Source organism: Perognathus longimembris, chromosome 18, assembly GCF_023159225.1.
Source record: "Perognathus longimembris pacificus isolate PPM17 chromosome 18, ASM2315922v1, whole genome shotgun sequence".
In the NCBI taxonomy this organism is placed as follows: Eukaryota; Metazoa; Chordata; class Mammalia; order Rodentia; family Heteromyidae; genus Perognathus; species Perognathus longimembris.
This window is the reverse complement of record NC_063178.1, coordinates 2,445,693-2,473,011: the sequence shown is the minus strand read 5'-3', so window position 1 is coordinate 2,473,011 and position 27,319 is coordinate 2,445,693. Positions and strand designations below refer to the sequence as shown.

General features: G+C 48.7%; 1 protein-coding gene across 1 annotated transcript in view; it reads right to left on the bottom strand.

The window, feature by feature from the left end:
• The window catches only part of Ryr2 (ryanodine receptor 2), a 285,298-nt gene that overhangs the window by 176,079 nt on the left and 81,900 nt on the right, over positions 1–27,319 (bottom strand). Inside the window, 7 exon segments of the mRNA XM_048367485.1 lie at positions 974–1,070; positions 1,179–1,278; positions 2,533–2,645; positions 5,294–5,372; positions 7,453–7,527; positions 10,027–10,041; positions 22,833–22,937. Coding sequence (XP_048223442.1) covers positions 974–1,070; positions 1,179–1,278; positions 2,533–2,645; positions 5,294–5,372; positions 7,453–7,527; positions 10,027–10,041; positions 22,833–22,937 — 584 coding nt within the window.

Genomic DNA, 27,319 nt, shown 5'->3' with positions numbered 1-27,319 from the left:
AATTAAAATAAAGCTGGAAGTAGAACGTGGGCTCTAGTGGTAGTGGTCCAACGAGCAAAAAAGCCCAGCGACAGACACACTCACATGCTGAGTTCTAGGCCCAGGACTGGCACCAAAATAAACAACGAAGCCTAGATCCCGGCATCAACGAGATCAGAAATAACAAAGTGCTATCACTTTTTTTGTGCAAATGGTCACTGGATCCCAACGTGCAACCCAGGCACGCAGAATTCTTCTTTTCAAAGCAATCCTTGACGAGCCTCCGGGCTGTCCATTCCTGACTCATTCTCTCCCTCAAGCCAGGGTCCGCCATCCACTTGAATCTCGTTTCACCGCGTGGACTTGCGGTAAGAGGGGACGCGGACAGATTCCTCCCACTGCCACCAGTGCCTTGAGACCCTGTCGGGAGGCCCGGACCCCCCCAGACCCACCCAGACACCCCGCCCTCTCCCAGCCCGCAGTCCACGAAACCAGCACCTCTGCATCCCAGGGACGGCGCTCAGGCCCCGAGTCCAAGCCCAGGAGAGCGGCCGCTGGAACGGGCCCGTCGCCCGCCACTCACCGCCACGCCCGGCTCCGCCCCCAGGCCGCCCGCCACTCACCGCCACGCCCCGGCTCCGCCCCCAGGCCGCCCGCCACTCACCGCCACGCCCCGGCTCCGCCCCCAGGCCGCCCGCCACTCACCGCCACGCCCCGGCTCCGCCCCCAGGCCGCCCGCCACTCACCGCCACGCCCCGGCTCCGCCCCCAGGCCGCCCGCCACTCACCGCCACGCCCCGGCTCCGCCCCCAGGCCGCCCGCCACTCACCGCCACGCCCCGGCTCCGCCCCCAGGCCGCCCGCCTCTCACCGCCACGCCCGGCTCCGCCCCCAGGCCGCGGGGGGAGAGCGCATGCGCGGGGAGTGACGCCCCCAGCCGAGGAAGCGCGCGCGCGTGCGCCGCGTTCGCGGCCCCCAGGCGGGGCGCGCACCCACCTCCTCTGCTCTTCTCCGTGCTCCCCCGACGGGACGGTGAGGCACTCGTCCATGTGGCCGTGGAGCAGCCGGAGGACGTCGCCGCCGATCAGGTACCCTGCAAGGACCAAAGTCACCGCGGGCCACGCCGGGGGGGGCCGGGCCGGGGCACGGGGAGGGGGGAGGGGGGCGGGGGGGCGGCGGGGGAGGGCGCGGGCTCTCTCACCTTGGGCGGCCTCGCTCCCCGAGCTGATGGGGGCCACGTTCCACAGGGTCTGCTGGAAGGCCGCGTCCACGTGCAGGCTGCCGGTGCCGTAGGACAGGTGCTGCGGGCGGGCGAGGCGGGCGTGGCCGGTGAGGACCCCCCCCCCCCCGCACCCTCCCCACACACACACACGCCCGCCCCGGCACGGCCCCAAAGGCCCACCCCACGCGCGAAGACAGCCATCCACGCGCCTTCCGGACCGCCATCAGACATCCCGGCCAGAAGAGGGATCCCTACTGAGCTGCCTATAACATGAGGGTGCTACAGCCCCCCCAGATCTCAAGGTGGGAGTTCAGGGGGGCTTCCTACACGCTCATCCTACCGGTCACCCACGAGCCTGTGCTCTCAGCCTGCATGGTGGCTGTCACCACACCGGCCCGGGCCGGGAGACAGAAGCCGGGAAACGCCCCGGGCCCCCCCAGAGCTGCCTTACGCCCGACCCCCCCCCCCCTCGAGTGTGACTCTGCTGTCGCCCTCGGGGGCCCCCACCGCCTCCTGGCGCAGAGGGAGAGAACCACGCGATTTCTTCCCCGGCACCGAGGCTCGCCCTGACCGGCTGCACGCTAAGAACACCCTGGTTTGGTGAACCCCCCCATCCTGGCGACCCCCTTTCTAGGACCCAGAGTGAGCGCCCTGCGGCACACACTGTTTCTGGTTCTGTTTCCGTCAACATCCACCCGGGACTTCCCACTGGGCACGCAGGACAACCTACAATGCCCCCCCCACGCCACGCGTGTGATTACTTCCTCCCCGTCAAGGACGAGGAGCAGCTTTTCTTGCACAGATGTTGACCTTTTGTGAACACGGCACCGCACGGTTCCCGGGCGAAACTATCCCTGGCTAGGTGTGTTCCATGAAAACCCCGGTTCCCCCGCCACAAGCACCGAAACGCACACTGGACGGCCAGCGCTCACATCTTGGCGCATCTCCCCCCGGCCGCCCCCCCACCCCCACCCCGTGGAAGAACGCAATGTCCTCGTTGACAAGCCTGGAGATTTCCTCTGCGTGACCAGAGTCTCTCACGTGACACACCGGTTCCCTTCGACAGGAGATCTTCCATCACCAGTGCCAGGAACGGAGCCGCCCGGCGGACTCAGAGTAAAGACAGCGCGATTCCCACTCGATCGGGAAGGGAATCCCAGGTCCGGAGGGCGCCGGCCCTCGGGCCCGCAAAGCCACCGTGCCACTCTGCCTACGCAAGCCCGCTCGCCTCCAGGCAGAGCCCCGATCGCGTGCAGGATGAAGCTTGGAAGGATCCTTTCACCGCCCGGCCCCTCACAGACAGCAGCACCTCGGCGGTGCTGGCCACACTTACCAAGTACCTCTCCGAGGACACGCTGACCAAGATGAGGTCATCTCCCACCCGGACTTTCTCTCCTTCCGACCGCTGCTTGGAGGCTGGGTGTATGGTCCACCAGCACGCCTCGCCTGCGGAGTCACGGGAGACAGAGTCGCACACGCGAGTGTTTCTTTAACTCCAGATCGATTTGCTTTGACAATGATTCCATGGGTACAACCCTTCGGGGATGTGACCCTCCGGGCAAAAGGAATCCCGCGGGCTGAGGGTTGAAGACATTCTGAGAGTCCCTCAGAATGGGTTGTGACATTTTAGGGGCTTTCCCCCTGCAGGGTAATGATGGAAAATCCAACTATCCTGTTCCCGTTGTTTGCCCCACTGTGTTATTTTAAAATCACTCATTTCTGTGAATCTGCATAAAATATCAGAATCTTACTACAGAAGGGTACAATTTAAAAAAAAAAAAAAAGACAGGGCTATGCCTTCAGTCGAATACTTTCTTATAACGCCAGCAAAAGCTTGAGTCACATTTCTTCCTCATTTCTCCATCCTGTCACCTCAGAGGTTAAGTGCAAGCGAACCACTTCGGTCTGCCCACAACTCCCAGGCAAACCCGCATGCAAGAGCTCCCTAGCCTTGCCAGTGTTGCCTCGTTTCATCTGCTCTCTGGGGATTTCCGTCCTTCCCCCCCACCCCCTTTCCCAGTGTTATCACTTTCCAGAAGTTCCTTCTTTTTCTTGCCTAATGCCTCAAGGCCAGAATGTCAGTTCCACCACAGTAGAGTTGCTACGTGCTTCGGCCCGCCAGGGTTTCCCAGCCCCTCGCCACTGTATTAGAGCCCCTCAACACAAACCAAGCTGGTACAGATGAGGAAATGAGCAATCCAATAGCATTCCTTGATCACACTTGGTATTGTGTGTCTGTGGCGCTGCTTTTCTTAGTCTCCTTTGCATGTCACCTGATGAAACTCCTTATCTTCCTTCACCTACATCATTAAAAACGGTAGGTGGTTCTTCAACCACGCATTTATAGTGTGCTCACTATTTGCCCGTCTATGCTTTCGTAGCTTGGGAAACATGGATGAACAAGAAAGAAAAAAAGAACCATTCATTCTTACAAAAGACTGTAAAAACACTGCACAGTCCGTTTGTCCCTAAAGCAGATGCTAATTCTTCAGAGAACCAAGAACACGAAGTTAAAATGGATCAAGGACCTCAACATCAGACCTGAATCCTTGAAACTACTGAAGGACAGAGTAGGAAAGACACTAGAACTTATAGGCACAGGAAGGAACTTCCTGAATAGAGTCCCAGGGGCACAACAAATAGGAGAAAGACTCGACAAATGGGACTACTACAAATTAAAAAGTTTCTGCACAGCTAAGGACATAGCCACCAAAATAGAAAGACAGCCAACGATATGGGAAAGGATATTTACCAGCACAGCAACAGACAAAGGCCTGATATCGGTCATCTACAGAGAACTCAAAAAACTAAGCCCCTCCAAGCCCAATAAACCTATTAGGAAATGGGCAAAAGAGCTAAAGAGAGACTTCACAAGAGAAGATATAAAAATGGCAAAGAAACATATGAGGAAATGCTCAACATCCCTGGTAGTAAAGGAAATGCAAATAAAAACAACCCTGAGATACCACCTCACCCCAGTTAGAATGGCCTATACTCTGAACTCAGGCAACAACAAATGCTGGAGGGGGTGCGGGGAAAGAGGAACCCTTCTCCATTGTTGGTGGGAGTGCAAATTAGTACAACCACTTTGGAGAACAGTATGGAGGTTTCTCAAAAAGCTCAATATAGACCTACCCTATGACCCAGCCATACCACTCCTAGGCATCTATCCTAAACAGCAAAACCTAAGATATCAAAAAGGCATTTGTACTTCCATGTTTATCGCGGCACAATTCACAATAGCCAAAATATGGAAACAACCCAGATGCCCCTCCACAGACGAATGGATCCAAAAAATATGGTACTTATACACAATGGAATACTACATAGCGATTAGGAATGGTGAAATATTGTTATTCGCAGGGAAATGGTCAGAACTCGAACAAATAATGTTGAGTGAGACAAGCCTAGAACACAGGAAACAAAGGGGCATGATCTCCCTGATATATGACTGTTAACAAAGGGAGACGGAGAGACAGTAGAGACCAAGTCTGTGAATACTGTATATGTTCTTGATACATTGTATATTGCATATATGTCAACCTGACCTAGACAAGGGATAGAAAAACAGGTCGTAAGATATCATAAGAAATGTACACACTGCCCTACTATGTAACTGCACCCTCTTTGCACAACACCTTGTAAAAAAAATTTATGTCCAATTAATAAAAAAAAATGAAAAAAAAGAACACGAAGTTCACACTCTCTGATTTTGCTTTTCTAAAAATATACACTAATGTATACATGTGTGCTTCAAAAAAAAAATATGTGAATGATGCCAGGCGCTGGTAGCTCACGAGTGTAAATCCTAACTACTCAGGAGTCTGAGGCCTGAGGACTGCAGTTCAAAGCCAGCCCGGGCAGCAGAGTCCGTGAGACTCTGATCTCCGATGAACTGGCAAGGGTCTAAGCAGCAAATGGATCTGTGGCTCACGTGGCGACCTCAGCATCGCAGCCGGGTCCCGAGTTCAAACTCCAGTGTGGCATGTACAAAACCACGCATCTAAATGTCCTTCCTGTCTGGCTGCCCGGTGCCCTCCGTACAGCTACCCCCCCCCAAACCAGGCACGGGGGGCGCGGGGCGGGGCGCTCACCTGTGGTGGCCTCCTGCAGGCCCACGTCAAAAGCCAGTTTGTCCGTTGATGACCGGGAGGTCGACAGGCAGCACAGATACTAAAAAGAAAGGAAATGCAGAATTGGCAGTGATCACCACGGGTTTCCAGTCACGTCAGGGTCTTCCTAACAATCATTATATCCCACGTGTAGACGGGAAAACGGCAGCAGGTGAGCTGAAGGGCTGGGCGGGGGTGGAGAGGTGGAGGACGAGGGTGGAATGATCCAGATGCGCCGGACTCATAAACTGGCACGTGGAATCTAAATCTCTTTGAACCACTGCTTAGGGGGAATTTTTTTTTTTTTTTAACGAAGCCTGTCTCCGGTGGAGACAAAGTCAGTCCTCAGACACGGCAGGCCAAAGGCGGCGCTTATTAATGTCTTCGTAGTGCTCGTCAGCGCATATGAATGTCTTCGAATGTCTTCGTAGTGCTCATCAGCGCATATGAATGTCTTTGGGAGCAAGCAGGCGCGGTCACCGTTCACACAGCTCTGCCTGCTCACCTCTGCACGCTGTCCTTATTCCACCGCGTGTCACACGGTCCACGGCCGCCAGGAGCCGGTCTCATTCACGACTACGTTACGTACCTAGACCAGTACGCTGAGCAGTCCTCAGCGAATGGATGGCATCTTCCGACGCCAGCTTAAAGAGGTTCCGAGCACAAATAGCCCAGGCTAGACCAAATGCAGACCTAAACACCAAACCCAGCCTCGAACCCATCTAATACACAGAGAGACCGAGACAGAGGTTAGCTCGCCTATGCCATTTCCTAGTTCACGTGTATTATTCTATGCACCTCGTGTGTTTCGGCTTGCTGTTGAAATCAGATTTCCACGAAACTTAAATTTTTAACTGCCTTGTTGAAATTTTTATATCTTTGTCTTGTACCCAAGTCCCACTCTCTGAAATGGTATTACTTTATTTATTTTGTATCTTCTGTGTCAGACAAGAATTCCAGAACAAAATCATAGAGCAATAGCAGATTAAATGTCTCGTTTTCCTATTTATTTATTGGCTTTAATGTTATCAAGAATAGCTTATGCATTTTAAACTTGTGGCATTGATTATTGATTCAGGGTTGATATTCTTTTCATTGGGAAAATAATCGTCAGTGCTTCATGTAATTGACCAGCATTAAAGCCAGGTGCTGGTGGCTCATGCCTATAATTCTAGCCACTCAGGAGGCTGAGACCTGAAGGATCACAGTTCAAAGCCAGCTGGGGAAGAAAAATCTTGGAAGGCTCCATCTCCAAGTTACCAGAAAACTCCAGACTCGATAGGCATGGCTCAAGTAGTAGAACACCAGCTGTGAGCAAACCTAGCAAAGAGCTCAAGGCCTTGAGTTCAAACCTCACTCAAACCCTCGTACATGCAAAGAAAAAGAAAAAAAATAGAGTGGGTGTCAGGCCTTATTACAGACTTTCCTCAATAGTCATTAGATGGTAACCACTTTCTTATCTGACTTATTTATGTACTTATTATGTACTATGTCTATAGTACAGGAATGAAAATTACATTATTAAACCATAACTTAAATCACGCCTACACACTTTCTAACTTCCCTCCTGGCCTCTTCAAATTGAATCATTGCATCCGTATTCATGACTGAAATGAATAGCGTGTGTGTGTGTGTGTGTGTGTGTGTGTGTGTGTGTGTGTGTTATAAAGGAGAAAACTGCCTGAGGAGCCCACTAGTAACTCATGAAAGAAGGAGATGATTGCAAATGAAAGAGAACCCTTGGTTAAGAAAAAAAGATATTGGATGGGTAGAATTGACAGTAGAGCTCACAGGGAAGCATTTTATCTTATTTTCAAGAGGGAAGTTCCCATTCTTTCATGAACGAATACCTTAAAGCCAGAGAAGGAAAACATTTCTTATTTAACTCCGATCCCTCTCTTTTCAAAACCACCCCATCAAAAGCAAGTTATGAATAATAACACCCACGTCGTCACAAAGCGGGAAACAACCACAATCTCAGTGAACCCGAGTGGTGTGAGAGCGCGGAAACGTCAGTGTGTCAGCACTGTGTGTCAGCACTCGTGAGCAGCACGGCTGAATGGACGTGAGCCACACGTCCTCCCCCCCCCCCCCCCCGCCACGGGCCCACGTGACCACATGGACGACGCTGGTCCACTCACCATGCCGCTGTACGAATGGCGGAGCAGTATGGCGTGTCCGTAGAGGAGGGTCCGATGGCCGCCACCCTGGGCCGTCTGCGTGAACAAAAGAAGAGGAAGATGCACGTCCAAATGAGCACCCAAACCCGGAGTCCCACGGTCCACGGAACCTTCCCCTGCTACGTTCGGCATAGCAGCAAAGAGTGAGGTCCAAAGCTACTGCGAAAACAGAATGTCCTGGAAATGGTTCGTGAACTGGAACACAGCTCTGAAGGAACTGTGGGCTCTCAAAGTCAGTGAGGAATTTCCAATTTGCTTATCATAATCTCCACGGGGCAGGAGCCGGGGGGTCTGATCGCCCTTGCATCAAAGCACCGAGCTAAACTCCTGACCCGCAAGAAGCGCAGAAATAAACATGGCCTCGGCGACTGAGTCTTCCTAAAACCTTTTTAAGCTTCCCCACTGCTTATTAGAAGGTGTCTAACCATGTTCTATGAAATGCAGGAGTGCTTCTTAAATCACAGCATGTTGGTCAAGACACCAAAATGAAGGTTCCTGGTGTCACCACTGGGACTCTGACTTGCTCAGCCTGCGTAGTAAGTAATGCTTGGGAAATAGAAGAGTCCATTGCTTCATAAACAACCAGGTTGTTGTTTTTGTTGTTGTTGTTTTGTTTGGGGGGAGGGGGTAATCTCTGTTTAACCTGTCCCATCTTCTGAGAATGACCAATGGGGTCACAGCTGGGCAGCTCCGTGGGGGTCTGATTGGTCCCTGGCTGGGGGGGGGGGCACCCTTATGAAGCAAATCTCACACAAGGACCCAGATTGATCACACCAACTGCTGCAAAACCTGGCGTCGGTGCAAACTCGACCTGCTGGACAAAGTCAGCAGAGCTCTGTCTAGATGGCCGCTGGGCCCCGGGTGGCTCGCGTGTAGTGGTGTCTAGCCCGCAAGTCTCCCGAGGAAACAGATCAGGCCCAGCTCAGCAGTCAGCCCCAACGAGAACCAGGTTCTCTCGCCAGCGGAGGGATCTGCCCGCAGCTAAGCCGCCCAGCAAGGCAGCTCTGCATGGGCGAAACTCTAAGACCAAAGCAGGACTGAAAGCTGAGACACAAACACAATTCAGCATGCTTCTCCCATGACATGGCCCGTGATTCAGACGTGAACCTCCCCAGCCCCTCCGGGGCGAGCTGGAGAATCAGCCACTGGCTCCTGGCCTCCCCGTTAAGAGAAACCGGAGGCTGATGAATTAAGATGCCTTTGGCATTTGACACTTGGGATTGAAGTGACCGCACCATCTACTTGCCCTGTTTGTCCTGTGAATGGAGCGCAAGGAACCGCATTGGGTGTCCTCAAAAGGCAGCTAGCACTGCGTGGTTCAGAGGACTGAGAGACGTGTAAGATGATAAAAGGGAAAACAGCAAATGGAGATTTAAAACAGAAAAACCTCTTCTTCTTTTCAAATCCATCATTTGTTAAGATCTGTGAAGAGTGAACGTGGATTCCTGCTTACCCGCTGTTGACCACTGGCCCAGGCAAAATGCTGGCTCGTGACACATCTAGTTTAATGGGCAGTTTCCTCTCCTTACAACTGAATGACAGCGTTTTGTAGTGAGAATTAAGAGCTGGTATTAAACACAATTGTGGAAGCTATTCCATGGCTTTGTCCATGTGTGGCTTCGAAGGAAAACGCCCCTCTGCCGTTGATCCAAACGGCCCAATCCCTTCCGGTTACGGAAGAGGTCCAGCCTGGAGATTCCCAGAATGCACTTGGTGCAGAGATCTGTAAAGATGGGGGTGGCAGAGTTCACTGAGGAACCCCAGGGTCAGCGAGAGCGCTCTGGCACTCCTTCTACAAAGCAAGATTCCAGTCTCCACCCCGAATTGGCACTAACGCTCCTCGGAGTGCCTGTCTTTGGGAACGACATCCTTTGGTTCGTGAGTCAGAGTCGGCATTTCTGGGCTAACTGCAAATGGATGCCTGTCTCTGCTGTTGCTCGTGCAGAAGCTCAAGAAAAAATAATAATAAATGGAGTTTCCTAGCTACTCAAGAGGCTGAGCTCTGAGTGAGGATCTAGTTCAAAGCCAGCCCAGGCAGACAAATTCAAGAGACTCTTACCTCTCTCCTCTTAATGTAAGTTTTCACTTCTAGAACACTGAAAAGTAGCCCATTGTTTCCATTCCTAGCAATACACCGGGTGGGCTCCTGTTATAGTCACGTGACAGTGCAGGGCCATGAGAGCTAACGTCTCCCCGGAGTGAGCACGCTAACGGAGGCCCATGGAAAAGATTATTGTAATGGGAGAAATTCCTAACGTTAGCTAAATACACTAAACACAGTACAATATGACCCCAGAGTGGCAAATGTTAGAAAGTCTAAAGGTGATTTAAGTACATTTTAAAGATCCAAGGCTAGATTTGGTCTTTTTTTTTTTAACTTTGAAGTGTGAAAAAGGCAAGAATGCAAAAAGAAAACTAAATACGTGTAGCTATAATGTGCAATGTACTATGTATTTATGCATACATATATATATATATATAGAGAGAGAGAGAGAGAGAGAGAGAGAAAGAAAAAGAAATGATCCAATGTCTTACCTTCATCATGAATTTCTGTAGGGACACAAGGAAAAGAGAGAAGATATTAAATACGAATCATTTCAAAGCCTCGTTTAAATGATCTATTCCTTATCAATAAATACCCCATCATCCTAAATGGAGCCACCATGTCAAACAATAAGCATTCACAAAGGTCCCTGTGTTGCCACAACACTGAGTTCTAACTCTACAAGCTACAGGAGTGCCGGAGCAAGCAGCACTGTTCCAGAACAGTCTCGCATAAATCGCGTTTTTGGTGAACGCATGCCACCCTACTGCAGCGCGTGACTCCAGTGACCGCTTCTCTAAGCGTGGTGAGGGAGACGACCCTGGAAATGCTCCTTGAGCCAAAGCTCGTTCATGTCGCTCTTCACATATGGGGGCAGCAAGGCAAAGCCATCCCGGTAGTTTTAGTGAGGCCCCACAATGCACTGTGCAGCATTCATGCAACGTAACAACTCCTTAGACACTGCGGACCGTGAGAGGCGAACCCCGGAGAAAAACCAGAAAGGAGTTTCTATGTTCCCCTTAACGTAATCTTGTCTCCTCTCGTGGATTCAGAGTCCTTCTTTTTCTTCTACAAAGCACTGTGGCCGGGCACTCGTGGCTCACGCCTGTAATCCTAGCTGCTCGAGAGGCTGAGATCTGAGGATCAAGATTCAGAGCCAGACCGGGCAGAAAAATCCCGAGAGGCTCTTCCCTCCAGTTGACCACCAGAAAGTCAGAAGTAGAGGTATGGTTCAAGCGGTAAAGCACCAGACTTGAGTGAAACAGCTAAGACCTCAGGCCCTGAATACAAGCCCCAGGATTGGGGTCTGCGCACGTGCACGCACACACACACACACACACACACACACACACACACACACACACACTATGTACATCCATCTTTCTCCTTTTTTCCCTATATGTCCTCAAGCCTTCTGGCCTTGTTCCAAAGAGAAGTCTACAGATGACAAAGAAGTAAGGTGGAGAAAACAACTGTACTTCCAAACTTAGGGATGACGGGGCTGGGGATATGGCCTAGTGGCAAGAGTGCTTGCCTCGTATACATGAGGCCCTGGGTTCGATTCCTCAGCACCACATATACAGAAAATGGCCAGAAGTGGCGCTGTGGCTCAAGTGGCAGAGAGCTAGCCTTGAGCAAAAAAGAAGCCAGGGACAGTGCTCAGGCCCTGAGTTCACCGCCTAGAACTGGCCAAAACAAAACAAAACTTAGGGCTGAGGTTAGTTGTCAGTCGGATGGCTGAGGTTAGTTGTCAGTCGGATGGGTAAGTCCCGGAGTAAAGAGATGTACATCTACATCAGTTGCTAAGAACTCAGCAAGGGCAGGCTTCGCAATGCAGATCCTTGGCCATGTGAAAGTATTTTCCCGAATGGTACGCGTGCGGGGACACCCTCACTGTCGCCAGTGCTTTGCACTTCCACTGTGCTCACTTTCTGGGACAATTGTAAAGAATATTGACGTTCTTGACTTGGAAAATAGAGGCAGCTGCCTGTTACATTTTTGTCACTGATGTTCATAATAAATACTATTGGGTAACGTACTTCCCAAGTCAAACCTAGCCGATTATCTCTCTGCATGTGCTTTACCACTGATGGAACTGTCGCTCCGTGAGTCACTAAGAAAAGCCATTTTGATGCCTTTGTTCAAAGAAGCAAAAGGCCTCAACATTTGCCACAACACATCGTCTGTAACAGATACTTCCTTCCTAGGACATTTGCAAAATTAAGCTAGATTTGGGGGGGTTGTTTTCATTAAAAAAAAAAAAAACCTTCTCAGTCTGACTTTGTTCGTTGTTTAAGGTGAATGAAACGAGTTGAAAGTGGTAGCAGACTGAAAGCGACGGAATTCAGCACAGGGACTGAGGTGTGCTCTTCGGGATTTGTCATCTTCAGGAGAGTTCGGGAGGAAGACCAGGGAAGATCCGCCTATTCAACAAAATAGACTCAATCCTACCCATCAGTGAAGGCTGACACCCACAGCTACCCAATGAGGAGCTGCCTCAGGTGTGACAGACACCGGTAATAAGTGTGTGTGTGTGTGTACGCTCACACGCCATCCTGGAGCTTGAACTCTGGGCCTGGGTGCTGTCCCTGAACTTGTGTGCTCAAGGTTAGTTCTCTATCACTTGGGCCACAGCTCCACTTGTGATTTTCTTTTCTGGTGATCACCTGGAGATAAGAGTCTCACAGACTTTTCTACCCTGATTGGCTGGGAATTGCCCTCCGCACATCTCAGCCCCTTGAGTACAGCTAGGGTTATAGGCATAAGCGACTGACACCCAGCCAAACACTGGTACGTTTTTGAAGATAGCTGAGAGCATTCCTTACAGCATTATTATCTTAAAAAAAAAACCTCTCACTGGACATCCTGAGTTAGGTTCTAGATACTACCAAAATGACAACATTTTCATATCTTCTAAAAGGCCCACTCAAGGCCTCCTAGGATGCCAGGTGCCATGGCTCACACCTGTAGTCCTAGCTACTCAGGAGGCTGAGATCTGAGGGTTGTAGGTCAAAGCCAGCCCAAGCAAGAAAGTCTAAAAGATACTTATCCCCAATTAACCAGCAAAACACCAGAACTGGAACTGTGACTCAAGTGGTAGAGTGTTACTTTTAAGAGTAAAAAAAAAAAGAAAGCCAAGTCAGAACATAGTCCCTGAGTTCAAGTCCCAGTACTAGCATCAAAAAGAAAGGTAACAACTACTGAGGAAAGCAGGTGCCAAGAATAGCGTTTTAATGCTCATAATAAATGTAATACATGTATGACTTCTTCCACTCGTGAAACTTTCACCGGACAAGAGCTAAACGTTCACTAGACACAGTAAGGAATCATGAAAGCAATGACAGAATGGGCGTCTAGCACCAGTCCTGACCACGTTTGTGTCCCAAGAGGACTTTCTGGATGATGGACAACTCTCGCTGACACCAAAGGAAACGTTCCGTTCCTGGTGGTCAGGCTGGGCGGGACGGCGTGCTACCGCCAACGCAGGCTGCTGGCTCCGCACAGAAATGTGTCCTTCGTGGAAATGCGTCTGCATGCGTATGCGTGTGGATGTGATTTTTAGAGAATATACTATCATTCTGGCAGAACTGCAGGAACTGTTCTTGTCTTTTGTTAATTCAATAGCTCTATGCGGACCGTGTTTAAGCGGGCTGTCTTCCTGTTGACTGCAAAAGGATTTGACATATCCATCTACATATTTGTGTATACATAATTATATGTAGCCACATAAACATTATATGTTCTTATAAGGTATTATAATATTAAATAAGTATAACTAAATTATTAAATTATTAAATGCAATTCATTAAATTGTTACACTGTTAGATGTTTATATATAGTATATATATATACATATATATCATGTATATAATTATCTGATTCTGCTGTAGGAGGGCAAAGGAAAATAAATGATTCCAATAAGCTAACTATAAATCCTGACACTTAATCTCTGTGACACCTGTTCATCTATCACAGAGATCGGAAATGCTGAAACATGAAGTTGAAGAACTAGCAAAGGCTTTCTTTTTTTCCCTGGTTTGTCTCAGCAGAGAATAGTTCTGGGTCAAAATAAGTTGACACCCTCAGAAAACAGACAGATAATAATGACTTGAAGATATCAGAAGCCAGTGCAATATTCAGGCTACCATCTAACATAAAAATTCATCTACATTAGGATAACAAAGATGATGTTCAAACATGAGTGAATCTGGATACCATGAAAAGCATTTCATAGGACGTCCTATATGGGTAGATGTATGTGAAAATGTGTTATCTTTTAAAAACAATTATTGACTTCGCAACATCCAAACTAAATCTGTCTTGCCGATTACAATATGTTTTTAGAGTTGGGTTGGTCTAGTGGGCCTCGTGTGTTACAGTTCCACAGGGCGCCTCATTCTTTCAGTGGAACCCGCCCCCCCCCCCCCCGCGATCTGAAACCTCGGGCTTCCACGTTGGAAACCAATATGATAGGTGAAGAAGTGGACCGAGATAGGGCCAACTGAAAAAATAATTACGTTTGAGCCCAAGACTCAGAGCAGCATTTGGTAACTCGGCGGTCTTAGGGTTAAGCAAGTACAAACATTCCCTAAGTAGACCCTGACCCAGGGAGGGGAGGGGGCTGAGGGGAGGAAGGGGGGTAGGGCAGGGAGATGAAGAAGAGGGAGACGGAAAGGGGGAAAGGAGGAGCAGGAACAGAGAAGGAAAGGAGGGAAGAAAAACGCTGAGACCGATCTCTTAGGAAGCTATCTAGTATGATGTTATTATAAAACCTATACAGCAGGGGCTGGGGATATAGCCTAGTGGCAAGAGTACCTGCCTCGGATACACGAGGCCCTAGGTTCGATTCCCCAGCACCACATATACAGAAAACGGCCAGAAGCGGCGCTGTGGCTCAAGTGGCAGAGTGCTAGCCTTGAGCGGGAAGAAGCCAGGGACAGTGCTCAGGCCGAGTCCAAGGCCCAGGACTGGCCAAAAAAAAAAAAAAAAAAAAAAAAAAAAAAAAAAAACCTATACAGCAGCCATTTTCACTTTCATACACACGTAATTTTCATCTACATTCAAGCGCTAGGAGGATATGCTAAGTCTTCATCTGAGGTTACTGACGTCTCTCTACCACAAGATGAAGGACTGAAAGGAAAAGAAACGAGCCCAGAGATGCAAAGAGCCGTTTGGGTTCCATTCCTGCAAGAAGCACCAGAAAGGCTGCTGAAATGGGAACAAAATCCCCCAAACACTCCATCAAAGAACTGGGCCCCACCGCGACCTCTGCCGCCACCAAGAGGCGCCGCGCGGGAGCGAGGACCTGCCACCAAGCAAGTCCCAAGGAGACCAGGAACCAACCATTCCTGAATGAATACACAGGGAACGGTGCCCTGGTCACATCTCACGGCCAAAAACGAAAGACTGGTCCGAGACCCAGTGGGTACTGAAGGCAGACGAAGCCCCCAGTCCTGGGGTCTCTCCAGCCCGCCCCTGCATGAAGCAGCACCCCAAGAAGGAGGTCCGCGCTTGGACTCCTGGGGACAGGTAAAGTGGGGATATGGATGGTGGAGAGATTCTAATTTCCTCGCCTTTCTCTCCCTCCCTTTCTCTATCTCCCCTCCCCCCCAATCTCTTACTTTTGTTCATCTGGCTTCTTATTTTTCTTCATGGATAGGGAAACTGAGGCAAAGAGTACTGAGGACTGCCTTTCCCACAGGGTGCAGGTTTCTCTTCCCAGGGGAGATGACAGGAAGTGGGGGGAAAGCCCCGCCTCCTCCTTCTTAAGCAGCACAATTTCAAAATTAAATACTTACCTTTTTTTTGGGGGGGGGGCAAAGATAAAGAGTCTTAATTATAAAAGCCTTCCTGTTGGCCAGAAGCATGTCATGATGTGTACAATTTAATCCAGTTACATAAAACTACGAGGCTCTGGAAAAGTCGGGGGAGGGTTTCGATAGAGCCCGAAGCATGGAAGATTCTAAATGGAGATCTGAAAATCATTTGTTCCTTACCCCAGAGCAGTTAGTTCAAATGCTAATAGTAGAAGCCACAGTAGGAAGCAAAATAAATTATTAGAGGCAACAGCAAACATGCATTTTTTTTAACCACAATTGCTTTGTAAACACATGGAAACACATACCCATTTTTCCACATCAACTTGCTGTGGAAAGAAAAAGCCAAAATAAAAAACAATTTAATAAAATAGAAAACACGAAGCAATGTTTCAACGTCATTCATAGCAACTGAACTGTAATCCCCGAGCCCAAAGCTACTTCACTTCTAAGGAATTAGAAATGGCATTTAAACGTTTAATTATCAACACTTAATATCATCAAACAAAAGCTCTCAAATAATTTCAGTAATTAGAACTTCAAAAGGCATTAAGCTAAATACGCAACAAAAATGCAAAATCATTGTAACCCGATATATGTAAGCAGGGTTCCCGATGGATTGTACCCCCACTAAGAAAAAGCTCTCTGCAGCCAGAGAGATCAATCTGGAGACACGCACATCAAATTACAATTCCCCTCACAACCCTTAAAGTAAAAGTCTCTTACCTCATTCTTTCAAGCATTACATAAATTTGCACAATACAACAAAGAAGCACACCCTGTCAAATAATTCTGAACATACATGAGGATCAAATTAATCTTTAAGAGATCTGTGTAAAAAAAAAAAAAGAAGAAGAAAGAAAACATGTGACTATATCCACGGTGTAAGTCCACAAAGACTGCTTTCTACAATGGCAGATGGATCTAGGCAGATAGAAATAAACTCAAATGCCGAGGAGGTTATACTCAATCTCAGTGAAGTTCCTATAACTCACTTCCTTCTCTAGAATGAATGATGGGTGTCCTACAAAAATGGGGGTACTCCCGACTCTGTAAGTTAACTTGTTGCATTTTTCCTTAGGTGGAACTCTTGGGGGATTATCCATAAAAATTTCCATCTCTTAATAAGCTAGTTTTAGAAAGCCAGGTGCATAAAAATGCAACATACAAAGTGATGGGGGTTTTTTTAGGCTATAAAGTAATATGAAAAATACCAACCTAAATATTTAAGTGGAATTTTCCGAGGCCCTTGTAAGTTCAATGGGTTGCTTGAAACACAATGTGTTTGCTTCTTTGGAAATGTATTTAGTCTCCACAAACATACATTTTTAAACCTACATCCTCTTTGCATTTTAAAAACAAACTGTTGTTATTTAGGAAGGAATGCTTGGCTGAAAGGCCTGGTTTCCACGATACGTTTTCAAGTTGTGACGTTCAAGCCCACATTTCAAACATGAGTCTAGTCGAATGATGAATACAGCCTTTGTGTCCTGGGTTGCCTAGGATAATACTGCTACCATGTACTTTCCCCATCTCCAAAAAGAATCAAGTTGCTATATTTATCATGTTTCAAGAAAAAATAAGTCAATAAAATGTGGAAATTACTTCCTCTCTGTATTTATCAGAAAAAAAAACATCATATTTGGGTGATAGCAATGATGATCAAAAATATCTATTATGGCACTATATTTTCCCTTCTAAAGCTAGACATTTTTACCTGCATGAACACACACACACACACACACACACACACACACACCATATCAATACGAAGACAAGCGTAGTGCGATGTGCCAGAAGAAAGAATCTGTAATCGAGAGTCGGCCTCAGGAGCTCCTTGGTGACGTACAGTATGAAGGAGAAACAGGTCTTTAGTCTCCGGAATTGCCAGTAAAGACAGTGCCGACTCTGCTCCATTTCGGGGAAGGTTTATTAGTGGAGACAGTATGGGAGGGAGTGGTTAGCCACACGCAGGACAGAACCAACGGTCCACAGCCCGAAGACTCAAGTACCACAAAGCTGCGATCCATCTGCCATGCAGAGCAGTTTTGCGACACGTCCCTTGTTAACACTAACAATGACCATTTAATTAAATCGCCGCAAGCGGTGAGGAGCCGAATGATCTCAGCGGAGGAAATGAAGAAGGACAACGTAACATTCACAGAAGACCTGACGCCTTTCAGAATCTAAACCGTCACCCAATCCATAAGATGAATAAGGCAAATGAACACTTTTTTCAAGTAACTTTGGTACAAGAAATGTACCAACTCCACTATGTGAGAGAATATACACATTTTCATATTCAGAGGAAGCTACATCAAATGTTTTATCCTATTACACCCCCAAGAAGGATGGCCTTTTTTTTTTTTTTCAAAAAAATCAAAGCGAAAATGGCTCTTAAGAGAAATAGTGGTTTTAATGCCCGCTTGATTTGGCAGGCTTAACACAAACCAATTTTAAAAAGCAATCCTAAGTGATTTCATTGTATGAAAGGCAGATAATTTAAATAATATCCTTAATTTTCACTCATGCTTTAATTATATATTTTGGATATATAGAAACAAACAATCTTTGCTTAATTTGGGATTCTCTGATTTTCCTATCTAGGCTGGCACCTAGGGTGTGGTGATTAAAAAGAACCTAAGTGGGGGCCTGGGAATGTGGCTTAGTGGTAGAGTGCTGGCCTAGCGTGCATAAAGCCCTGGGTTCGATTCCTCGGCACCACAGGAACAGAAAAAGCCGGAAGAAGTGCCGTGGCTCACGTGGTAGAGTGCTAGCCTTGAGCCAAAGAAGCCGAGGCCCTGAGTTCAAGCCCTAGGACTAGCAAAAAAAAACAAAAACCAAACAAGAAAACCTGAGTAACTAATACACTTTCCCTAGAGATTCTGACAACATGGAATTCGGTGATTCCGTGCGCGTGTTTGTCGATGCGTTTTGAGGGATGCTGCAAGGCTCCGAGGAACGGCCCGAATCCCAAGGCTTCCCGTTGTAGCGCCGGCACGGCCAGCCAGAGCCCGAAAGCCTGACCGTGTGACCCACGGCCCTGCCATAACATCTCACGGGACCAACGCAGATTTCTCCTGGAACGCGCCTTCCATCCTCTGCGCTCGGCGTCCACCGCGGGCAGCACGATCGCGGGGTGCACCCCAGCGCACCCCACGATGAAGCGACGCTCGTGCCCGAGGCTTGCCACACGCGGGCGACCATCGGCCGTCTCGCGCGCCGCGTGGGTGGTGCCTCGAGTCGGGTGTGCAATCCCGGGAGCGAAGCTGCTAGGCCACGGACCTGCGCCCACGGGGCTGCCGCAGACTCTGCCAGGTGGTGTCTCTAGGGCTTCCAGGACTGTCCCCTCTTGCCAGCACGGAGTCCCCCCGGCTTCCCGTCCTCCCCGGGTTTGGGACGGTGCAGGGTGCTGGTCGCTGAGTGGTAGCTTCACAATCCTCAGTCTGCTCCTTTGAAGTGTTATGGGGTTTGTTTGTTGGTTTGTTTGGCCGGGAAACAATACGCCTATATTATTTTCTAGAAAATGTCATCATTCCTTCCTCTTACCTGAGAGCTACAACCCGCATGGGAAGGATTTTTAGAGTAGGAAGAGTTGAGATTAGACCCAGCACCCATTCCGAGAAGACACCCCCCTTTCCCCAACGGAACGGCCACTTACAAACGTGCCAAGTCTAAGAACTCTGCTGTATCCCGAGCTATTTCTCCATCAACGTGGCTAAAGCCAAACTGTCTTAATTACCTTCACATTCAAACAAACACCCAGTAGACAACGTTGGCTTTGCCCTTTTCCTCCGTGTTGAATTTGCTTGTGGTACGCTTCATGTCCTATGACGGAGAGAATCTGCTTTTTCTCAACTTTCAAGTACACAGAAAGAAATCCTACTCAGATCTCCACTGAGATGCACTGATTTCCAGCGGATCTGCAGACTGACTGGAAAACACTGCCCTCCATTCTGAAGAACTTCAGGGATATGAAAAGGGGATTCCTTCTGCTTTGGGGTTGTTTTGATTTCCTTCTCCGTGTGCTGCAGTTTTCCGTGAAAGAAGCTTGTTCCTCTTTTGTTAGCATCATTTGTAGATATATCGTGTTTTATCACACTAATATCAGAAGACCCAGTTGCAAGTTTTATTCTACAACTGCTTCTTACTAGTGTGTGTGTATATATATATAGCATATATATATATATAATATATATAAATCTAAGTGAATAATTTACAGCGAGCAGTGGCTTTTCCAGATCACCTTTTAATTCTGAAAGTGCTGAAAGCAAAGAACGCATGAGCGGAGAGAATGCGTGATTGAGATGGTCTGAAGAAAGTTTCCACTTGACGGTGGTTTCCTTCCGTTTCTCAGTTACCCAACCACAACGAAGGGACGTTTGATTGTGTTTCAATGTCCTCGTGGTATCTATTTTTTCCCATTTCCACTCTGACGGTGGTGGGACATGATGGTCAGGTTTGTGAATACATGAAATGCTTTTGGACCCCAGCTTGGGTGTAAGCACGCTCTTCATTGGATATATTGATGGCTTTACTTTGCTAATATGTGGTGGAGTCTTCCTCCATCTATTTCCCTGAAGTACATTGGACTCAAAACAAATTAAAGTAGCTTTTTGGGGGGATGGGGGAGAGGACAGAAGTTTCCTTCACCAGAGAGTGTCACGTGTGCGGCTCAGTAGAATTCTTGGTGTCTAATGAGTGGTGAAATAAGCTGCCAAACGCCAACTGACAAAGAATCAAATAACATCTACGTCAGATGATTTTTACTAAAACACTAGCATTTAGATAGGTCAATTAAATTTCAATAATTAATGAGTTTATCCCTTCAGAGTGGAAAGGAAAAAGACTGCTATATAAGGAGAACCTCCTGTATTTATGCTATTTATCTTTAAACTTGACTTTTCTCCTAGAATTCTCAGTCAGTCCCAATGGTTAGTAAGGAATTTTATATTCCCTCTTTTTTTACCATCCTATCTATATAAAACAAAATGACAGATTCACTGAACCTCAACCCTCTGACAAATTGTCTAAGTGCTCCTAGGAATACAAGAACTAAGTAAAACTGGGAAATGCAAAGTAGTAATTAGGATGCCTAGATGTAACCGTCATGTAAGGAAGTTGTGATTGATCAACACACATCCCTGACTACTGAAGGGGGGGGTGTATTCTAAACTGCACGAGATTGCAAAAACCTTTCTGCTATTAGGTTGAGAAGGAAATATTCCACACAGGTAATTCATTAAGCAAATAAAAATCACTAAAATGAGTCCAGTTATCTCCTGATATATATATATATATATATATATATATATATATATTTTTTTTTTTTTGGCCAGTACTGGGCCTTGGACTCAGGGCCTGAGCACTGTCCCTGGCTTCTCTTTGCTCATATGTATGTATATGTGGTGCTGGGGAATTGAACCCAGGGCTTCATGTATACGAGGCAAGCACTCTACCACTAGGCCATATTCCCAGCCCTCCTGATGTATTCTTTAGCCCACGGTCTGGCTTTCATCTGCTCATATACTAACCAGACAGAATTCTTCCATCTTTAAGATCAGGCAAGCAACCAAGCAGATGTAGCACAGTAATTCTACCCTAACTGAAGAATGACCAAGCCACTGAAAAGGTTGACAGTTTTTACCCAGAAGATTATTTTTTTCTTTTAAAATTTAAATGAGGTAACGGAGGGCTAAGGTCTGTTGCTTTCTAAATTACTTCATCCCCCCCCCCCCCAATGTGATTGAAATTGCTCTCTCAATGTGTCCAAACCCTCGGAGAAATAAATATAGCCACTGTGCAAAACGACAGAGACGCTGCTTTTAGCCCTCTGCTACAGTGCCCTGTGCCCAACAGACAAGAAGAGACACACGGGGGTTCACAGATCATCCGGAGCCTCACAAAAGCCAAAGAGAGCAGAAACAAATGATGGGTTTCTTCTCCTTCAGACCCTCATAGCGTTGGCTTCCTCGAGATTCTCAAGGCCCTGCGGGCAGACACTAAAACAAACAAGTCTCGGCCACTCACGGCAGGAAAGCAGCCAAGGTGAAATGGGAGCGGGCGTGGCGGGGGGCACCTGTCCTGGCTACTTCGAAGGTGGAGATTGGGAGGGTTGCGGCTCAACTTCAGCAAGGCAAAAAAATGAAAGAAAACTCGGGATGAGCCCAGGGGAGTTCGCCCATACTCCCGGCTACATGGGCATAGAAAAGAGGATTACGGTCCACGGCTAGCCCAGGCCGGAAGATGAGACCTTATCAAAAAAAAAATCATCTAAAGCAAACAATAGCTGGGAGCAGGTGGCAGAATGCCTGCCCAGCAAGTACAAGGCTCTGAGTTCAAACCCCAGCCCTACGCCCAAAAAGCTAAATGGCCTTCAATACTGTATGTGTGTGTATATACATGTGCGTATATATATACATATGTATTGCACATGTATACTATAGACAGATGCATGAATATGTGCATACATGTATCTGATGATGTGTGTATGTATACATGCATGTATTAAATCTAGATCTCTACCTTATCATACATCTTTTCTATTCAACAGAAAATTCCTTTAGAAGAACTATTTCAGAATGCTTGTGGCGGGAGTTATTTTTTCCAAGAGTCACAATAAGTAACTCTTCAGGGAACCAGAGCTCATGAATCAGGTAATAACTTTCCTGTTCCACCTTGCATATTATTTTTGTTATCGACAACTCATGGTTTGCTTTGTCAGGAGCAATGGTGAGAACTTCCTGCTAAGTCTCCTTCACCTTGATGAAGATCATGCACTGATTTCTTCGCAAACCCAAGACGATGAACAAATAGCCCTGCACCACGCCAAGCAAAACCATGGCTCGAAGTAGCAAACGCTGACTGTGGTCACCCCATAGATGCATACATATCATAGAAGCAACCGGATGCAACTGACAGGGTTCCAAAAGGAGTTCGGGAAGAATGACTAAAGACCAAGGCAAGGAACTTGGATTATGCAAGAGGAAGAAACCAGGGGATGTACAGGGTTCATTTGTAAAGAAAGAAAGCACTTCCTCTCCAGTGACGTAAGGGCTTCCTGGACGACACACTTCACCCCAAGAAAAGACATCGGACATTGGCATTAGGAGACAGAACAGACACGCCAACGTTCAGAAGAAAACGAGGGGTTGTTTTGTGTGTGTGCCCCACGGTAACTAATGAAAGCGGCACACGTCGCCCTCGTTGCGGGCTTCAACTACTCGAGAGTGCCGTGAAGTCTGACTCGCGGTAAAGCAGCGTGGCGAGCCGCGTCTGAGAATCACACACGGTCACGGACACGCGGCCCGCGCCCCGCAGCTCCTCAGAGACGCGGCCGCCGCCCCGGGAGCACAGAGACGCCCCGGTGCCCGCCGAGAGCCCCCGCCCCGCGCCAGCCACGGCCGCGCGTGTCTCTAAGGCGGCGGGTCCCCTCCCCGCGGCCACGGGCGCGGCGCGCTCTACGGGAAGCTGGTACTTGCCCCTTCCGGTCTCTCCACGGTGTTAGCCAGCATCTCCTGCAGGGCCCGCACCGACAGGGACTGGTCCAGGACGAAGGTGCAGATGGACAGGTCTGGGGGGACATTCTGCGTGGAAAGAGGGAGAGCCATTAGTGGGTCGCCCTCACCCCGCCTCCAGGCCGCCCTACCGCCCCCGGTTCCAAGTCCCTTCCCGGACACAACGCGAGCCCCATGTCCTCCAGACCCGCAGAGGAAGCCCCGACACTCCGCCCGTGCACCCCGGGGCCCAGCACGCCTGAAGCTGTACCCCTAACTCCTGTGCCCAGCAACAGAAAAAACCACTACAAACATCACAGGGAGCCTCACAGACTCTCCTTCCCCGGGCTGGCCTTGAACTGCGATCCTCAGATCTCAGCCTCCTGAGTAGCAAGGATGACATGCGTGAGACTAAATCACCTGAAAAGAAAGAGTCTCACCGGGCGCTGGTGGCTGGTGTCTATAAACCTCGCTACTCAGGAGGCTGAGATCTGAGGATCGCGGTTCAAAGCCAGCCTGGGCAGGAAAGTCCGTGAGACTCTTAATCTCCAATTAACCACCAGGAAACTGGAAGTAGCACTGTGGCTCAACATGGTAGAGCGCTAGCCTTGAGCTGAAGAGCTCAGGGACAGTGCCCAGGCCCTGAGTTCAAACCTCACGACCAACAACAAAAAAGAGTCTCATTCATTAGTCAATGGCCAACTAAATGGTGCCAAAGGTCTCCCAACTTCACACACAGCGGCCGACAAGGTATAACATGCCATTCACACGTGTGCACATTTTCAGGTATCCTTTCCTTGCTTTTCAGTATTTTTTTTTTGTGTTTTTGTTTTTTTTTTGGCCAGTCCTGGGCCTTGGACTCAGGGCCTGAGCACTGTCCCTGGCTTCTTCCCGCTCAAGGCTAGCACTCTGCCACTTGAGCCACAGCACCGCTTCTGGCCGTTTTCTGGATATGTGGTGCTGGGGAATCGAACCTAGGGCCTCGTGTATCCGAGGCAGGCACTCTTGCCACTAGGCTATATCCCCAGCCCTGCTTTTCAGTATTTTTAAACTGAAGTCTCCCTCCTGAGAAGTGGACCTCAGGGCTTCTGTTGGAAAGCGCTTCATTGGCCTGAACCATGAGCCTGCTCCCAAACCGTAAGAGAAAATGCTTTGCAGAATTCTTCAGAAGAGATCAGATAGTAGTAACAAGTCAATTCAAGATTCATTCTGCCAAAGCAATGTGCTTAAATGATATGGCCTCTGTCATGCCTTATGTATTCATTGTAACAATACTGTAAACAATATTATTCCTTAAAAACATTCAGGCTTAGTGAACTTATATGGAGAAAAGCAACGCCCGTGTCATCAGCACATGTGGCTTGGGCTAGCGGCAGAGCCCTGCGCCCCTTCTGCTCCAAAGCGTCTGGTCTGACCCCCATCCCTCAGCCTGGCAAATGCCACCAAGTCTGAGGAGAAGCGATTCGCTGGAATAATCCCCGGGCAGCATCGGCCTTATTGGTGCTGGAGTGGCCATGTTGAATCAGGTCTCCAGACGAGGTATCCATCGGATCCTTCCGCTTCTACAGATGCATCTGCCCGATTCCCTTCCAAAGCTATTTATCTTAACCCGACTGAACATTGAGAACATTGTAAGTGACGTGAGGCCACGGTTCCCACTGGAAAACCCAGCAGTGATAAACGACGCCGTCTTTATCATCCTGACACTTGCTCGTGGTCATTTTTTTCTCTCCCTCTTAGCCTGAAATATATCCATCTCCAGATCTCTATGCCTGGGGAACCGTTTCGTATTTTAAAATCACAACATAAACAAAATCACACCGAAGCACGTTTTCTGCCACACAGGGAAGCTCGTGCTTGCAATCCCAGCTACTTGGGAGGTGGAGAAGTGGAAGCATGCCATTCATGTCCAGTCTAGTCAAAAGGTTAGCAGGACCTCATCTCAACCACCAAGCTGGGCCAGGTAGCACTCACCTGTGATCCCAAGTACTCTACCTTACCTATGGAGACCATGGCTAAAGTGATCAGGGCCCAGGCTGCACACGGGCAGAAAGTGGAGATTGTATATGGAAAATAACTAAAGCGATGAAGGGCTGCGGGAGTGACTCGAGTGCTGGGACATCTGCCTAGCAACAGGAAGCGTAGAGTTCGAACCCCAGTTTTTTAAAAAAGCGGTTTGCTTTCTCATCAATAAGTCAAGCAACACTGGAAACTTGGAAAGTCTTTTCCCACTGAACCGGGCATTCTTTCAATCTCAAGAGTCAACAGTCAGATCTTTGGTGTACAACTCTCCAAATATATATTGTATATTTGTGTATGTGTACTTATACGTACGTGTACATGTGTGCATACATGTATGTGTATATATGTCTATATGTGCTACATATAGACGTGTGTGTACATATATATCAGCTTATGTGTAGGCATTTGTGCATGTGTATATATACGCATATGTGTACATATAGGACAATTTCTATACATGCATTTGTGTGTGTGTGTGTATATATATATATATATGCTCACATAGCACACATCAATTGTCTTCTTTCATTGGTCTGTATGAGTTGCAGTTCTCTAGTTTAATGGTATTTCCTGAGCATACTAGCTGATATCTATTTCCTTCAAGATGCCTGCTGTACAATCTGGTGTGCGTGACTCCCAAGGCCTGGTTCGCCGCCCCTCCCCCACCGCGCTGGCCCAATCCCATGATTCACACAAAGCAGGTACCCTCACCCCAAACTACCACGACATCTATTTCCGGAAAAAAACAGACAAATGGGAGACCTACTGGCAGATCTCTCTCTCTCTCTCCTTGTGCCTTTGTGTTCTTAATTCTGGATTTCCAGGAGGAAGGCAAACCCGTTCATTTCACTCTTCACGCTACCTCTCCACCCTTCGGGGCCAGCGCCTAGGAAGCGTAACCCACGTCACCCCATCGGCACTGCGGTAAAGCTCAGAGGGCAGGAGGAGGGGCTGACAACCCAGAGCGAGGAAGGTGTCACCCAGGACAGGGAGACTTCTTTCTTGGAAGATGAATCAATGCCCTGTGAACTGAAAACATGCCAATACGATATATTCCTGTCTTTCCAATTTAAGAAAACCCCTAAATTAAATTGGAAGGTCGAAATCTCAGACATACAAATTGAAAGAGCTGCTGGCTGACCAAGTCGCATGGAGACCGAGCTGCCGGGCGTGGAGCAGATGGCCGGGGTTGGGGGGGACGTGGGGGACGATGGGGGGGGAGGGCGGGCTCGGCGGCCATCTGCCGAGCGGCCTTTGGCAAGGCTCCGTCGCTGTTGAGGGTCAGCCTCTCCCTGAATCGGAGGCATGTCACAACACTCCGAAGATAAAGTTGTTCTTGTCGTTGTTGTTCATTTACCAACTAGAGACGCGAGCCAGGCAAAACTTCCCCTCGCAGATGGGGCCGGGTTTCTGTTAACATGTTTCTGTCTTCCCCGGTGACAACCAAACACTGGCCACGGGGCTTGATGGTGAAATCCAGTGGGAAGGAAGTATCAGCCAGAAGAGAAAGGGAGGGAAAATGTCAGTTCACAGCCTCCTCATTCTAGGTCTTCAAAACTCCCAGGATAAGATTATACCAAATCCCGGGCCGGAGCGTTCCTCGAGAGCTTTCCACTTTGCTTGGGTGCTCATGGCTCTGCGTCGTTGTTTTTTTTCTGGTTCTTTCTCTCCCCATCCCGCACTCATCGGGGTGAAGAGGAAGACTGGGACAAACGAGATCCTGTCTGACGCCGCGGATACGCACGGAACGTTCCCCGGGCCTTTCAGAACGTTCGGGAAAACTCCAGGCTTGGCATCAGGCATTCTTGACCCCGTGAGGTTCAGGGGGAGAGGATGTGTTAGCAGGTTTAAGCAAGCGGTGGCGAGCAGGACACGGTCCCCTCAAAGAGCACGGCGCTGCCAACTTAGCACTGAACTGTGAAAAGCCCCGGTGATGAACTGCTGGGGAGCTGCACGGGACTCGCTCCGCACTTGGGCTTGCTCCTGGAACCCAGCTTTTGCAGCAGCACCCTCTTAACCTAGTATCACGTGGGCAGGGTGACGCCACTTACTACAATTCTCCAATCACTTAAAAGCGCAAACACCCAAATAGTGTCACGTCCCGCCGCTAGTGATCCTAAAGACCCAACCCCATCCGCACTCACCCCGTACCCCCAGGCCCCTCGGGCAGGGGGGCCAGGGGCCCGCTTGCCCGCATCACACGGAAGAGGCCTAACTTCTCATCCTGCGCGCACAATACGGCATCGCGAGACCCTCTGTGCAAAAGGGCGATCACTGAAAACCAGAGGACCCCGAGCCGTTTGAGCGAGCAGGTGAAGAAGCGAGTCCACGGCCGCAGCTCAAGGAGCCGTCAGCCGCGCCGGGCCCGTCTCGCTCCCTGCGCAGAAGACGGTTTTAAAAAAATAACATTGCTACGTAGGCAGTGAGCATCTGACACTGCCATCATCAAA